The 16,122-nt window shown below is 40.7% G+C and overlaps 1 protein-coding gene across 16 annotated transcripts in view; it reads right to left on the bottom strand.

Moving 5' to 3' along the window:
- Positions 1-16,122, bottom strand: part of MYLK (myosin light chain kinase) — a 184,216-nt gene that overhangs the window by 25,975 nt on the left and 142,119 nt on the right. For all 16 annotated transcript variants that reach the window (XM_083583789.1, XM_083583780.1, XM_083583782.1 and 13 more), the window contains 4 exons: positions 15,419-15,469; positions 13,540-13,667; positions 9,424-9,577; positions 1,666-1,968 (listed from right to left, as the gene is read on the bottom strand). In XM_083583789.1, coding sequence (XP_083439915.1) covers positions 1,666-1,968; positions 9,424-9,577; positions 13,540-13,667; positions 15,419-15,469 — 636 coding nt within the window. The remainder of the gene's footprint in view (positions 1-1,665; positions 1,969-9,423; positions 9,578-13,539; positions 13,668-15,418; positions 15,470-16,122) is intronic.

Genomic DNA, 16,122 nt, shown 5'->3' with positions numbered 1-16,122 from the left:
TAGCAAGAAATTCACAAGACCCCCTTTAATTCCACTCTTGGAACATGTGGACGTCTGGGATATGACTTGTGCTGTATTTAGCCTCTCTTTTACAGAGGTTGTCTTTAGGAATGGAAAACATTAGGGCAAAATAATACATATAGTAACTTTCTCGCCTTCAGGGCCTTTCTGTTTGAGGAAAGGACTTCCCCTCCCCACAATTTGGCATCTGTAGCAGCACCATGCTTTCTTCCTCACTAATGGAGACATGTGAAGCAGGGGTGCAGTGAAAGAGAGACTTGTGGTTCATTTCCCCTCCTTTTTTAACTAGTCCAGCAATCTGTGCTCAGGAAGGCAAAAGCAAGAACCTCCAGAAAAGGAGGGGTGAATAGGAAGGCCTGTTAAAATGGCTTGTAGGACAGTTGAAGGAACAGGTAGCCCTACTAGTGTTAATCTGTTATTGTAAAGGGCAGCATGAGTACTGAATAAAACAACTCATAGCATGCACACGATACCCTTTCTTTCCCTCAAATAATTCTGGTCACTGTAGTTAACCCCTCATAGAGTTACATTTCCCAGAAACCCTTGCCAAACCAAAGAGTCCAGAATTCTTTGAGGGAAAGAATGTGCTTCAAATTTATTTTGAGGATATAGTGTGCATGCTAGATTGGTAGCCATATTAGCCCGTTGCATGTTAGCCTGTTGTTGATTCTTTGCTGTGATTTCTGACACCTTAAAAGCTATCGTTTTATTGTACCACAAGCTTCTGGGCACCAGAGACAATGATGAAATGGCCTAGAAAAGCTTGTGCCACAATGATTTTTAATGTGTGGCCAGTCAGCCTTAGAGCCCCATCTGCAACAGGAGATAATAATTCTGACTCACCTTTACATGATGGTTGTAAGGATAAAAGGGCACCAGAATTACAGAACGGCCTCACAAGAGAAACATGCCTGGCTCAGTCACTATGCCCCCACTCCAAGCTACATGTGGAGCTTGTGGCTGAGCTAGGATCTGAACCAGGAATTTCCAGGTCACAGTTCATGGTTCACCTGGCCTTCTGTACTACACCACTACAGCAACAATATAATGTCAGAAATTGGGATTCAATTAGAATACATAACTCCAAGACAGAGTGGAATTCAATGTTGTGCGAAACATTGCTGCTTGCCAGATAGAACTATCTCCCTTTTCCTCCCCCTGCCCCACCCTGTGTGCTGTTCTGAGGGTTTTCCTGACCCTCCCAAGCAGATTTGGAGAGGGCATGTGGGGGAGGAGGGAGGGGAAGTCAAGTCCTGTTATACTAAAAGGACTCGTTGCACTGGCTTCCACTACCACAAGAACTGGTAAATCTGGCCTGCAAGCTTTTCCCTTCTTTTTGGTAAACAGTCTTTCCAAAACGCCGAAGCTGATTATGAAATATTCTCATACATATACATGCACACTCACTTTTTCAATTCTTTGAATCCTACGTTTTATAAAGCCACCCAGATCTTCTAACCAACTGGACCATGGGGAGATGCAAGAGCATAAATACTCAGTTTTCTTGGGTGTACTATCCAGTCTGGCACCCAGTCCCCAGATTAAGAAGAAAAAGGTGATCGACACATAAAAGCTGCCAAAGTAAAAACCAAATGGTATATATTATCATAATTAAACATAAATTTCAAGTGACAACAAACTTACCTTCTTGCTTGTCTCCCACTTTTACTAGCTCAGATTCATGACTTGGCTCACTTATCCCATACACGTTAGCAGCTCGCACCCTGAATTTGTACTCCCTGTCAGCCAGCAGGTCCTGGACGTTGTAAGAAGTGCTGCGGCATGTAGTGAGATCAGTCCATTTCTTGTCCGCTGTATTCCAGATTTCCACAGTGTAGGACTGCACTGCACTTCCACCATCGTATGAAGAACCGTACCATGAGAGGGTGAGGGAAGAACTCCTTATGTCTGAAGCACAAGGCGTTCCTGCTGGAGGATCAGGTTTATCTACAGATATGGGGGGGGGGGACACATAAAAATGTGTTATATGCCGACAAAGACATTCTCCCATTTCTCTCTCTTACAGACAGGCACTGACTCCGCAAGTGGACTCTGAGAACTCCTGCTGATTACCCTGCTTCACATGCTCTATGTGAGAGATGGGAAAGCTGTGGCCCTCCAAATGTTGTTGAACTCTGATTCCCACAAACCTCAGTCAACATGGGAGGCATGCTCCCCTACCAACAATCTGGAGGACCACCGCTTCCCCACCCCTGCTTTGTACACATCTTGCAACCATCATATAGTGCAACAAACACCAGGGTATGGTATGGGTTAAGAATTTATAGCTGGACCTGAAAATTATAGCCTTGTTAGCCTAATCCTTCACCCATCACTGATTTGAACCATGGATCCAACAGCACTATTTGCTACCTGGCACTTCTCGTTGGTCATCCTGGTTTAGAAGGCAGCAAGAGCCAGTAGCAGAAAGTGTTTTGTCTTCCTGGGTACAGAACTCTTACTGCTATAGGGCTAGCATGCTACATTAATATATATGCTGCATACAGAGATCATGCCGCACTATGTTGCTTTAAGTCTGGCTTTTCTAGCCTAGCTAGTGCCAACTTCTGTGTGTAAAGGTACAGAGATTTAAGATTGCTAGGCAAAAGGTTTTCCCCACAGCAGACCATACAGGCAACAATGAATACATTAGCTAAACAGAGTTGTTGTCGCTATTCAAAGGTCTCACCCCAAGAGCAGGAGCCAACATTGTACAACAGAGCTGAAATAATGCCAGTATTATGTTTTTAGGAGCCCAGGTATTCAGACACCTAAGGTCCTGGAACAATAGTCTACTCTTCGATGATTACTGTAATTCACATCTCACCTACACTGAAACACATTTAATACGTTTAATGGGAATACTTTAGAATAATTCACTTAATAGATTGTCTTGTTTCTCCTGAGGTACAAAAAGGTATATTTGGCTTTTCTCTAAACAGACTTTGCCAACCTGGTGCCCTTCAACTTCATACATCTCCCATCAGCCCCAATCAGCACATCTTGAGGGCACTGAGTTGGTGAATTCAAAACTAATTCTAACATTGCATATGGATGCTATATGCCTCAGAAGAATCTTTTCTCAGAACTGATCTTAAAAAATAAGGGTCAGAATCCACTGCTTGCCACACAATCCATTGAGTTCAATGAAATAAACCATTTATGACTGAACCAAAGGGACAACAATAATTATAAAGTTGAAAGACAAAGTAAAAACAGTGAGGAAAGGTAAAAGGAGAGAATATAGACAGTAACTCTGAAGGGGGATAAAAACTGAAGTAGTAGACAGATGCACACTGGAAAGTAATGAGGCAAACACAGGAAAAATAATTTAAGATCAGGACATATCCATTAGTCAAGTATGTGAGCAGTAAAGATTACCCAGAGATGGAAGGGCAACCTATCATGATGCCAAACTTCCTTTTTGGAAAAACAACAACTAAGAGTTTTTTTCCAAAAACAGAAAAAGATGTTTGCATATTTGTGGGAAAGCCTCTATTTCACTAGTGCTGAACACAACAATCCTAAACATATTTACTAAGTAATGGCTCAGTTGCACAGTCTCTTGAGCCAATAGCAGCAGTTATTCTTTTTAATTGGACTTGTAACTGCATTGTTATGTGTTGAAATGGCTGTGTAGAAGCTAGCTGCTGCTGGCTGCATGCTATAAACACATCAGCTTTTTGAACATCACCACAACATTACAGCTTTACTAGCAAAGGTAATTCTGCTTAAAAGAAAAGAAAGAAAATGCAGCAGCTGCTCAGCTCAGTGGATAGCAGCAAGCAGGCCAAGCCAATATAGGATTATTAAAACATGTGGTAGAGGTTTATCAATGTCTACTAGTGATGGCAATGCCAAAGTTCAGAAGCAGTATATCACAAAGCAGAATTGAATAGAGGTGGACTCTCCTTCCTTGTGAGATTTTAAGCAGAGGTTGGATGGCCACGGGGTTGGACTAGTTGACCCTTGGGATCCCTTCCAACTCTATAATTCTATGATTCTATGTTCTTATGTGTAGTGATCAGGTGGGATTGCTATGAGGAATTATAACAAATATAGAGTAAGCCATCTGTGTCAGCAGTGAAAGCATTGCGTTGACTGCGTTTAAACTATTTGGATATGATTTTTTATCAATCCACACCTCTGCATCCCTGTTCCATTTCTTTTTCTTCACAAGTCACGTACCCACTTAGGCAGGCATCCTGGGTCATCAAAGACAGTGGGCAGTTTCTTTGATGTAGCTTTTCTGGTATGTTAATCCCAGGATGTTAATCATAGGGCCAGGAAACAGATCTCACATGAAGGTGATAATGATCGCTGTCCTCCTGGCCATCCTTCTTATCATGTATATTGCTTGTTTATCACCTCCAGGGTTGCCAAATGCTCTCCTTTGTAGTTCTGTTCTTTGTTTACCCCAGAAATCTGTGTGCTTAATTAGTTTTGGTAGTTTAACTTTCTCCCCACAAGGTTTGTTGAAATGCTTAGAAGAAATCTGATTGGTTCTTATGAACACTCTGTAAAAAGTTCTTTTGTGAATAAAACGACCTGGGCTGAGGGGCTGGAGGGAGAGAGAGACTATTATACGCACCCTTCCCAGAGTCTTGCTGGTTCAAGCCTTTGTGTGTATTCTTATTAATCAGAGTTCAATCCTTCCTTTACTTTGAGAACACCTCATTATGTAACACCAGCTGTTGGGAGCAACAGCAATGCAGGGCTATTGATTTTATAACCTGCTTGTGGGTTTCGTAACCTGCTTGTGCCACTGTGGGAAGCAGAATGCTAGACTTTATGGCCCATTTGTTTGATCCAGCACTCTGGCTATTATGCTCTTATGACGTCAGTGGAACTGGCTCCAAATACAGCTGGTGAATACTGATGTCAAAACAGACAAGTTATGTTATTGTTAAGTAAAAGAAAGACAGAGGTTGGATCTAGACACATTAAAAAAGGCATTACAGGAAAACGCATTCTTAAGCTCATAATGGAAAATCAAATTGACGACGGCTCAAACAGCACCATCTGGTGTTGCATGTTTATAACACAGTTATAACAATATACCGGTAATTGCCTGAATGTAGCTGAGTCCAGAGACTGAACATGTGCAATCTAAAGTGATATTTGTTTATTTGATTTTGTAACAAGAAACTCTGTAAATATTATACAAAAACCTATTTTGGGGTAGGTTTTTGATTTAAGTAAATGTTGTTTATGTAGATATAATTTAATTTTAATAGTAACAACAATGGAAATTTTGTTTTGGATAAAATCTGATACATCTTTGATCTCATGGATAATTTCGTATTTGCTTAGAACCTTATGGTCCAACTTTTCATTTTCAACATGCAGAGTCTTTCAAAGTCCCTTTCTCAGCATCTGAGCAGGGAGGGCAACATCAGTCTTACTGACTGTAGGCCAAAGTGTAGGCCTTCAGCAGAGACTTGTATGTGGGAACCTGGCTCCCTCTTGACAATCTAAAAAGCAGTTGAGAGAGGGCATTGTGATTTTGACCAAAAATAATGTATGTCCCACTAACTATTCCTGCAATCACATTTCATAACAACTTCAAGTACAGGGACAAATCATTACATCTGGAAACACTGCAAGCAAATGGATGTATTATGGCCGCTATTATTGTGACTAATTTGTATTGCGGTTGAGTACTAACAGACTTGAAACAACCAGTGGATCTCTGCCTTCTGCTGAAAGAGAACGGATGTTTACTTATTCTTCGGTATGAACTGATTAGATATGGAGGACTAAGATCCAAAATCAACTTTTGAATTTAAAGCTATATTTAAGTAGTCTTGCACTGTCCTATTAATATGCACCACATTGTTACCTCTCTTTAATATAGAGCACAAAGCCTCAGCACCAAGTAAAATTATCCAGATACAGATGATAAAATGTTTTTAAGATGTTTTTCTTTATAGAACTGTGAGGCAGGTGTGTGTGTGTGTGTGTGTGTGTGTGTGTGTGTGTCTGTGGAGTGTATACATGCACAGGCCTTCCACTGTAGTCTTGTATAACACATGGAACTTGGTGTTTGAAGCCCCAAACGGCCTTGGTCCTGTATACCTGAAGGAGCGTCTTCACCCCCATCGTTCAGCCCGGACACTGAGGTCCAGCGCCGAGGGCCTTCTGGCAGTTCCCTCAGTGTGAGCAGTGAGGTTACAGGCAATCCGGCAGAGGGCCTTCTTGGTAGTGGAGCCTGCCATGTGGAACACCCTCCCAGCAGATGTCAAGGCAATAAGCAACTATCTTACTTTTAAAAGGCATCTGAAGGCGGCCCTGTTTAGGGAAGTTTTTAATGTTTGATACTGTATTGTGTTTTAATATTCTGTTGGAAGCCGCCCAGAGTGGCTGGGGAAACCCAGCCAGATGGGCGGGGTATAAATAATAAATTATTATGATTATTATAAATTATTATTGAGGTGGAAAAGACTAGGTGTGAACACACTCTTTCTCTCTCTCTCTCTGATGTACCAGTTTCACATGTGCAGGGACCATTGGATCAGAGGGCACTTTCAAAGCATATATGTGCAAGTCTCATGAGTGCTGTACTGAATGCTTCTTTGCATGCTTACGCTGGCTCAGATAAAATGAAATGCTTCTTACAGGGATCCTCAGATACGGTTTGGGAGATAAGAGACATACAAGTTATTTAATAATACAGCTAGTGGGACTTCTTTCCTATATCTTCACTTTTTAACTTAGAAGCTATTGCTTCTTTGGCTTACAGCTTCCCAAGTCCCAACTGCCATGGTTGCTGACTGGGTGTCTTCCACTCGGGGACTTATCAGGAGGTAAGTTTTGCTTCAGAAAGGAAGCACCACACTCAAGGTAGTCCTCTTTAGATACCTTGGCTACTTTAATTTGAGTTATCATATTACCATTCCACACTATTATTAGCTATTGTGATATTTGCCTGCCAGATGAAGAGCAGACATAAAGCAACAATTAATTCCTTTCCATGGGCTAGGCTATTTAGCCACAGAAGGTATTTAATATACTGCTAAAGCCTGCTGGATGATGTCCATGCCGACATTGCTGGCAAAGACTGCACTTGAGATTCATCTGCGGGAGAAAAATGAAACCATAAAAGGCCATAACTGAACTCTATGTTACCGCTCTCAGGGCATGTGTGTGTGTGTGACTGACTGTAAACTGGTCTGCTTTCATTAGAAAAAAAAAGTACCATGCAGCTTATATTTCCAAGGGGGGAAATGGGCTGTAATTTAAAAGCATTATTCTGTATAGATGTTGATGAATTCTATCTTTAGCATAAACATGGGAAGGGGGAAAGGGCAACTCTCTTTTTTTAAAAAAAGCACTTAAGATCCAGCTTTACATAGCTATCAAGGTCTTCAGTGAAAAGAACTTTCCCCTCATAAAACAACAGTTTCTCTCAATATACTGACTTCAATGAACTTCCACTTTTAATCCTCCATGAGAGCTCCTGTGTGTCATTTCAATACACCACAGTGATTGTGCTGCTTGTGTTGTTGCTTCTAAAACTTACAGGCTCTGCTTTTTCCCACAACCAGGAGTAGATTGTGCCCATAAGCTCTTCTGCACAACAATGAGCGCTATAGACGTCATCTTTTTATATAGAAGCTTATATTTTTGGGATTGTATATGCTAATTGCCTTCTGGGTTCTGTATAAGGCTGTGGTGTGTATATCTGCCTTTATGGGGGAGGGGGGAAGTAGCACTTATGAGTAAAATACATTAAGACCCTAAATGTGATTTGGCCATACATGTATCAGTTAAGGTAGGAGTAGGCAACCTAAGGCCCATGGGCCAGATGCAGCCCAATCACCTTCTCAATCCGGCCCGTGAATGGTCCAGGAATCAGTGTGTTTTTACATGAGTAGAATGTGTCCTTTTAATTAAAATGCATCTCTGGGTTATTTGTGGGGCCTGCCTGGTGTTTTTACATGAGTAGAATGTGTGCTTTTATTTAAAGTGCATCTCTGGGTTATTTGTGGGGCATAGGGATTCGTTCCATCCCCCCCCCCCAAAAAAAATATAGTCTGGCCCACTACATGGTCTGAGGGATGGTGGACAGGCCCACGGCTGAAAAAGGTTGCAGACCCCTGAGTTAAGGCTTTCAAAACCACCAGTAACACTTTAAAAACTATAGATGATTAGATAACAATTAATAGTATGATGGTCAGCCTTTATCACTGGTATCTTTCTTTTTCTAGTTCCAGTATCTATCATCAGGTCAAATTCATTAGGCAGAATTGGGCTTTTTTTAGCTATGCAATTATATCTATTGGTCTGTTCAAAGCGGCAAATTAGGTTTTTTAATGTCAGTTGAAAGACATACATATGTTAGCTGTGGCACTGGTGAGGATTTGGTTAACATATCTTCATCTATGCAGGCACAGAGATAAAAGTTAATTCGAGGCTATTTAACCCACCTGTGTTTGTTACCACAGTAAAAACTGGTAATTAAGAACTGGTAATATCCCGAGTCATCCCATAAGACATATTATTAGACCTTCAAAGGCTTTGGTGTGCATTGGAAAGCAAAGCACCTAATATTATGAGATGATGTTAACTGGTCTTCTCTCAAGATGACTGCTTAGGCGATTGCCTGATCACAGCAATTGCTTACATTTAGTCTTTTAAAGCAGGGATTCCCTAATAAGAGTGATCTCATGCACAGATTCAACAGTGTATTATTACTTCTTATATAACAGTTAGATGGTCTACTGATTCTAAACGAAGGCTTGAACTTTCCCTGGCATGCTAAATGAATCTCTTTCCCCAACAGAAGGACTTTCCACTATACCTATATGTAGCTCTCATACTGCTAATTTTTAGGTTAAAAAACCCAGGTGACATGCATTTAGATCCTAGTGGGTATGGAAAATATATCCTGAAAACAACTCACATTTATGACCCTTTCCAGAGGAGGGTTTCGACTGCCAAGAATGAGTTAAAAATCAGAGCCTTTAACTAGGCAAATGTCTTTACAATATCAGACCTAGTGCTATCAATCATTAATTATCAAGATTACAATTTATATTACTCAATTATAAGTGACCTTTAGAAATTATTGAAGGAAGAATACATTTGTTCTCATTTTCACCATTGAGAATAGGGGATAAATTTTGTTCAGTTCACATTTTAATACAAACCTGCCCAATTCACATTTCTTGAAACGCGCAAACTGAAATACAGTTATCTCACAATATTTACACTTCTCTCAATTCTGTGATGCAGCTCTCCATCCAAAAAAGGACACAAACTAGGGCATAAACTGATTCCAAAAATATGGAAAATAATCATTCATTGTTTTCCTCCATAATTAATTGCATTGGTTCAAGTTTGAGGAGCCCAGGTCACTTATCAACATTAACTACAAAAATAATAATCCAGTTTACTTACCTACTATGGTGAGGTTAACCTGGGCTTGTCTGCTGCCCAGTTTGTTTTCTACTACTAAAGTATAACATCCACAATGTTCCTGCTTAGTGGAGGAGATAGTTAGCTTACTGCTGTTCTCAGCATTCTCAATTTTGATGTGTTCACTCTCTTGGATCTGCCAAATTAAAGAGATAGGTTAAGGCAGGTATTTTGAAAATATAATTTAAAGTCAATTTAAGGAATTGCCAAACACTAAAGAAGTGGGACTCGTATGTTTGGCAGGACTCATCAATCTGTCGTATCCCTTGATATCACCCTTCAGTTTGCTCTCTTAGACCTCTTTCTAGTTGCCTAGGTCACCAGTCAAGCAGTTCCTATAATACTGTATGTTTTAAGTAATAAAACTGTGCAACTGTGCAAAATTATTTATTGTGTAAAACAGTTCTTTCAGTCATCAAACTCTGCCATCAAAACATTGTACCCACTTTACAGAAATGAATTATAACTAACAAACAGCAAGACTGGCCATGAATTTCTTCAAATCTCTAAAGGGCTATCACATGGAAGACGGAGCAAGCTTGGTTTCTTCTGCTCTGGAGGCTAAGACCTGAACCAATGGATTCAAGTTACAAGAACAGAGAGTCCAACTAAACACCAGGAAGAACTTTCTGACAGTAAGAGCTGTTCTACAATGGAATGAGCTCCCATTGGAGGTTTTTAAACAGAGATTGTATAGCTGTCTGTCATGGATGTTTTAGTTGAGATCCCTGCATAGCAGGGGGTTGGACTAGATGACCCTCAGGATCTCCTCCAACTCTACAATTCTATGAAGCTAAGATGAGAATCATGGTCAAAAATGTCAAGAATACTTAGAACTTGATTTTCATGAAGTTTAGAAAATAAGGGCAAGCAAGAGGTTAGATACTTAATTTTTTTTAAAGCAGCACAGTCTGTTCTAAATATGAGAATAGATAATAGCGTCAGTGTCCTCCCCTCCACTTCCTGTTAGATAAGAGTTGCTCCAGCTCATCCAGAGTTTCATTAAAAATGAAGGCTATTTAGTTTGGCATGTCCTGCTGTACATTTTGAGACAAAAAAATCATGAAGGTCTTAGTAAGTCTATTCTGGCAAAAGACTGCAAAAGCTAGCTTCCTGTAGCTGATCCTGTAGGAGTAGTAATAAATTCACAAGATCTCAGGAGGATTTCAGTTCTCAACAGGCTTTGTTTTGTCTTTATCACATTTTTTTACTAGTGTTCAGCAAACCTTAATGTGAAGCTCAGACTCCTTTAGTTCTGTGCAACGGAAGAAATGTAAACATGTGAATCACACACCATTCTTGAAATTGTTATCAAGAAATTGTACAATCTAGATAATAATTTTTTTATGTGATGAACTTGTCACCAATGGATTCCCTCGGTCCATGTGATTGTAGTATGGACACAGTCATCTATGGAATTTAGCTACATCTGGTATGATCAGCAAAACTTAGAAAATCTTGAAAAGGTATTGAGTGAGCCAGGAATTCAATGTGGTGATCATTCCACTTAACAGAACAGATTATTGGGGTATCAAGCCTAACAGAAGCATTATGGTTACATAGACCATACCAGAAACGATAGATTGGTACAACTGTCTGCCACTGAAGTCCTAGGTCTCAACATGAAATATCCCCAAGCAGCAGGCCTCTTGGTATATTGCTGCCCAGGAATTGGCACTAGGCTGGACACTTATGCATTACCAAAAGGAGAGGCAATGCTTCAACAAAAATTAAAACAAAAGATGGCAGAGATGTTCATATTTGCATATGCATATGTATGCAAATTCAGAAATACCTTTGTCAGGAGCTGCTGGCAAGGCAGCTTCCTGATCATACTGTGAGCTCAGTGGTCAGCTGTGGACATGAGCCAGCTGTGGACATGAGCCAAAATGGCCAAAAGAGACTCAGCAAAAACCTCTGTTCCTGCATAATCTGTTGTCCACATGCTGTTATGAGCAATTTCAAGGTTCCTTCTCTTACTTCTTATCACTGTTGTTCTTTTTTTAGCCTTTAAATTGACATTGGAGCAGACAGCTATTCAAATAGAGGACTGCTTTCTGTAAAGTAGGACAAACGGCCATCCTCTTTTATAGAAGGGACTTAGAGCTATTTCTCGATTGTGAATATTTATATCCTGCCTTTCTAGTTGATAACTGAACAACTGAAGGTGGCTAAGAAACAAAAATTTTAAACGGCATTCATAAAACAGATTTTAAAAGCTAACAAATGAGAAGCAAGTAAATCATCATCATAAAATGTCCCTGCCAGAAAGAACACTCAGCTCCAGCTGTCCGTTGCCCTGGGACTGCAGAAACAAGCAAAAAGGACACTCTGGCTCCATCCGTCAGCCAAAGGGAACAAAAGCCACCAACCACTGTCCAAGCAGAAACACCAGCCTGGCTCAAACTTGATACAGCTTGCCACATCATTCTGGCCTTGATGGACTGATCTCTCTCTTCTACCTTTTCTTCCATTCCCCTTCCCTTGTGTGCTTTGTTTAGTTTGTTAAGACTGAAGACAGAGTCAGTCTCTCTCTCTCTCTCTCTCTCTCTCTCTCTCTCTCTCTCTCTCTCTCTCCTTTTGAGCTTCTTAGGGAGACAATTCTTGGCTGTAAAATGGGATAAAAATAAAGGAAAGAGACCCACAAAGCTGTCCAGAAACCATTTGTATTATTCCTACCTCTAACTAAACTCAGTTTGGGTGTGATCTCCACAAAGTAAAAAAAAAAAAAAAAAGAAGTATACGACCTTTTCCCATAGAACACAAGTTATGCAGTGGTACGAAAGTGTAGCTAATATCCAAGCACTTACCCTTCCGCTCAAATGGCACAAGCATGTGGGGCAACTGGATTAACACTGATCTAAAAATAATAATGTATAACCCCTCCAAGGCAATTACAAGGGATTTTTCTAGATTCCAAAATGGTACTAAGGAATGGGGCAGAAGAAGGAAATGAAGACGTATTTGTTGAAAATAATGGAATTCGTAAGAAAAACACAGACCAATGAAACTACAAAAACTTAAGAGTGAGAGAGGTTAATGACAAGAAAACCTCAGAGTGTAGCAGGCATCTCTTTCTGATCCTAAAAGTGAAATAATAACGAGTCTAATCATATCCCTGGTTTTTCAGTCAGCACCCTGAGGCAAAGCAACAGCTATCTGTAAGCCAAGATCTGAATACTATATTTGGCTGCCTCCACACAAGCTGAGATGGGACAAAAAAGCATATCTGGGGGATCTCTCAAGAGCAGTGTAGGGAGGAGAAGATCAGTAGAATTTATTTATTTGCATAAGATAACATACTATTACTGCTATGTTTGCCTCATGGAGGCAAACACCATCCACAAGCAATTAGTTTGCTAAATGCATCACTCGTAATTTCATGAATGCTTATGAAATATTAAATAGCATGCATAGTGTGTGATCAGGACTGTGTTGTGCTGGGAGAGGGGATTTAACCACCCCACTCTCCTTGGTAGCTGTAGTCCCAACAAAATCAGACACACAAAACCTGCTCGCTGTTCCAGGAAAGAAGTTCCCATTGTAGTAACTTTCTTCCTGAACTAATAGCAGCATGGGAGGAGAATGTTTTTGCTGGGACTAAAACTACAGGACAGCGGAGGTCCAATCTCCTCTCCTAGCAAACGATGGCCCTAATCTTCATGTGGAGGGGGGTAAGGAGGGGGAGCTACCTACCACTGACCATTTAAAAAGGAATCACTACCTTAAGTGATGCATTTAGCACTGTGTGTATCTTAGCCCTTACTTTCAAGGAAACAGCAAGTCATTATTGAACTACACATTCGCCATGGTGTCTGTTTTACCACCACATTTAGTTAGGACTTTTCAGTAATATTCAGCATGGACAAACGTGCCACAGAGTTATCATTACTAGGATATTTCATAGGATAAAAAGCTTCTTGCTCCAGCTGATGTAGATGCAAGTTGCTGTGTAGGAAAATAGCTGACATTTTGCTGCATGTGCAACATATGATTCTGGGTGAACATGAATACTCCATATGTGCAAACATTATTTTCAGATACCACCTTCTATCATGCAACCTATGAAGAAAAGAACAGCAACAAAGATAGTGTTACCTGCTTCCGAAATTTCATCCAGGTACAGGTTAAGGGCAGAGTTCCTGCAACTTTGCACAACAGCTCCACCGATTCACCAGCCCGAACTTTTTGGTCTTCTGGGAACTGAACAATCTGGGGGGGAAGAGCTGGCAAAAAGGGGGGATTTATTTAGAGGTAGGGTTCTCACTGGAGTAAGTTCTTGGTTCTGAGTTTAGGAAGCTAACAATTAAGGCATTAAAAGTGTGCCTACATCTATGTGGCTCTGCTTTCCTCCATTTTTCACTGATGCAGGGCTGCTTCTTGGGCTGATGGACAGACTTTTCAAAGTTATCATGTCAATGCATCCAGATGGGTAAGTTAACCTATTCCCATTTATCTAACCATTTTTTCAAAGCTTCAACTGTGAAAAGAGCCCAGCAAAAAGGAGCCCAGTTTCCTGGCTGAGTGAAGCCAGGGATGGGGGGTTAGAAGTAAAGCACACCAACAGCTCTACCAGGATTACAGGATAACAAGGCAGCAATTTCAGCTCAGTCTTGGAGATGCCCTATAGAGGTCTCTAGAGACAAGACGGAGCTGACAAATGAGGAAGAGCTGCAGCTCAGTGGTAGAGCAACTGGATCAGTGCTTGCCATCTCCATGTTAGGACTGGGAGAGAACCTTTCCTGAAACCCTGGTGAGCCTTTCAGTGTAGGTAGCACTGAGCTAGACAGACTAATGATATGACTGGGCTTATTCACACTTACCTTTTGCCTTGCTCTTTCCAAGCACAGGTCCACACTTTAAAGTTCTGTGTCCAAGTGCTCTTCTTTTTTCCCTTTCCCCATGAAAACATGCTCTTTAAAGCTGAAGCGCAACAACCAGAAATTAGAGTTTTCCATGGATTCAGCTTTAAAAGAGTTGATTTTAATGGGGAAAGCTCTGGAGCAAAGAAGAAAGGGAAAATAAAAGAGAGCACTTGGACACATAGCTTTAAAGCATTAGACTGTGCCTGGAAAGCATGGAAGAAAGGGAAGTGTAGATAAGTCCTGCATATAAAGATAGCTTCCTATGGTAAAAACAAACAAGGGTTCCACGGAGGGCACTCTTGCCTAAAGTGTCCGTCATGAAGGGGGTAGGACTTCCTCCCTTGGTTTTGGTCTATGTAGTCACTCAAATCTCCCTCTACAGATGATGCAAGCTAAAAAGGATGTGTATGGTTTTCCCCCAGACCTATAGGGAGGAAGATCTTAGATAATTTCTGAGTTAATCTGAGGGAGCTATGGGACAGCTCACCCATCTCTAGTCCCAAATTGAATGCAGCTAACCAGGCATTTTTTGTAGGCCACCAGAAGTCCATTAAACCTCTTGCTTTTTTTAGATGCCTGACATTGCAAAAACACTCATTAAGCATGAATCATTAGCCCTAATTTATAGTTGATGAACAGCATTTGACTTGATGGGTTATGAATTCTCCAGGTCTGGTTCAGTGTGAGTAAGGGCATGTATGGGGCAGAAATCTATCCATCAGCACAGGGAAAAAATTCTGATTTGGGATAAGAATTTGGTTAGTCTTTGAACTAAAGTCACTTTATTCAGTTATAATTGGTTTTTACTTTTAACTTGGGGAGGTCTAATGAGAGGGAGTTTAAGACTTCCTGTCTGACAGAACTGCACAGTCTCTTGAAAATGCTGTGTGTCTAAGCCTTAAAACAACATATTGTATTACACTGATACAAACACAAACCTGATAGACCTATAAAAGAAGACAGGTACCTGAGAAACGTTGTCTTGAACTGTCAAGCTATCAAACTCAAATGGGTACAACTAACAAGGTTGTTTAAAGTGTGTTGCATGGTAATTTTTCTGCATTTGTTTACTGTTCTCTTGTCTGTATTAATAGCAATATTCCAATCAATACCTGCTTTGGGTGAAGTCTTGGGAGCTGGTTTTTTCTTCACTGTTGCCTCACCTAATTAAACAAAGAGAGGGGTTTGTAGATGAACTTTGTGATGAGCACAACAAAATATGTGAATTCACTACACAAGTAGAAGCTGCCTGTTTGCAAAAGGGAACTGTGTAAACATGGCACTGTAACAAGTGTCAGGATCTCCCAACATCATTTTACTTTTGTAAAAAAGTCACTGGGAATCCCTTTGTTGGATTAGGATTATGAGACTCTAACCAGATCAACTCCCTGCTATTCCTACCAGCCAGAGGTAGAAACTTGTGCACTTAAAAAAAAAAAGTACCAACATAGCTAATAGCAAATGGTGCAGAGGCAACTCTGGTTTCAGGTCCCATGGGGCATGAGGAGAAAGCATCCAATTCCCCTCCCCCATGTCATGGCTCCAATCCAAAGCAGGGGCCCCCACTGTTGCTTTTACAAAAAATAAAATTATATTGGCAGCTCCGTACACACAAAGTACCAATGTAATGAGTGTAGTTTTGCCCTGAGAGGAAATGGGTGCAGCCTCCCCAGAATGCATTTGTTTCCTGTCAAGAGTAGGACTGAGAGCAAAGGAGGACAAATACTCCTATAATGTGGCTATGTAACTAATCACTTGTACGTTTGTTTTTAAAGGGCGAAATTTTCAAAGCATTAAAAGGCTGATATTGAAGCAG

Source organism: Podarcis filfolensis (assembly GCF_964270895.1).
Source record: "Podarcis filfolensis genome assembly, chromosome: 1".
Lineage (NCBI taxonomy): Eukaryota > Metazoa > Chordata > Lepidosauria > Squamata > Lacertidae > Podarcis > Podarcis filfolensis.
The sequence above is the reverse complement of the archived record's forward strand: the minus strand, read 5'-3'. Positions and strand labels throughout refer to the sequence as shown.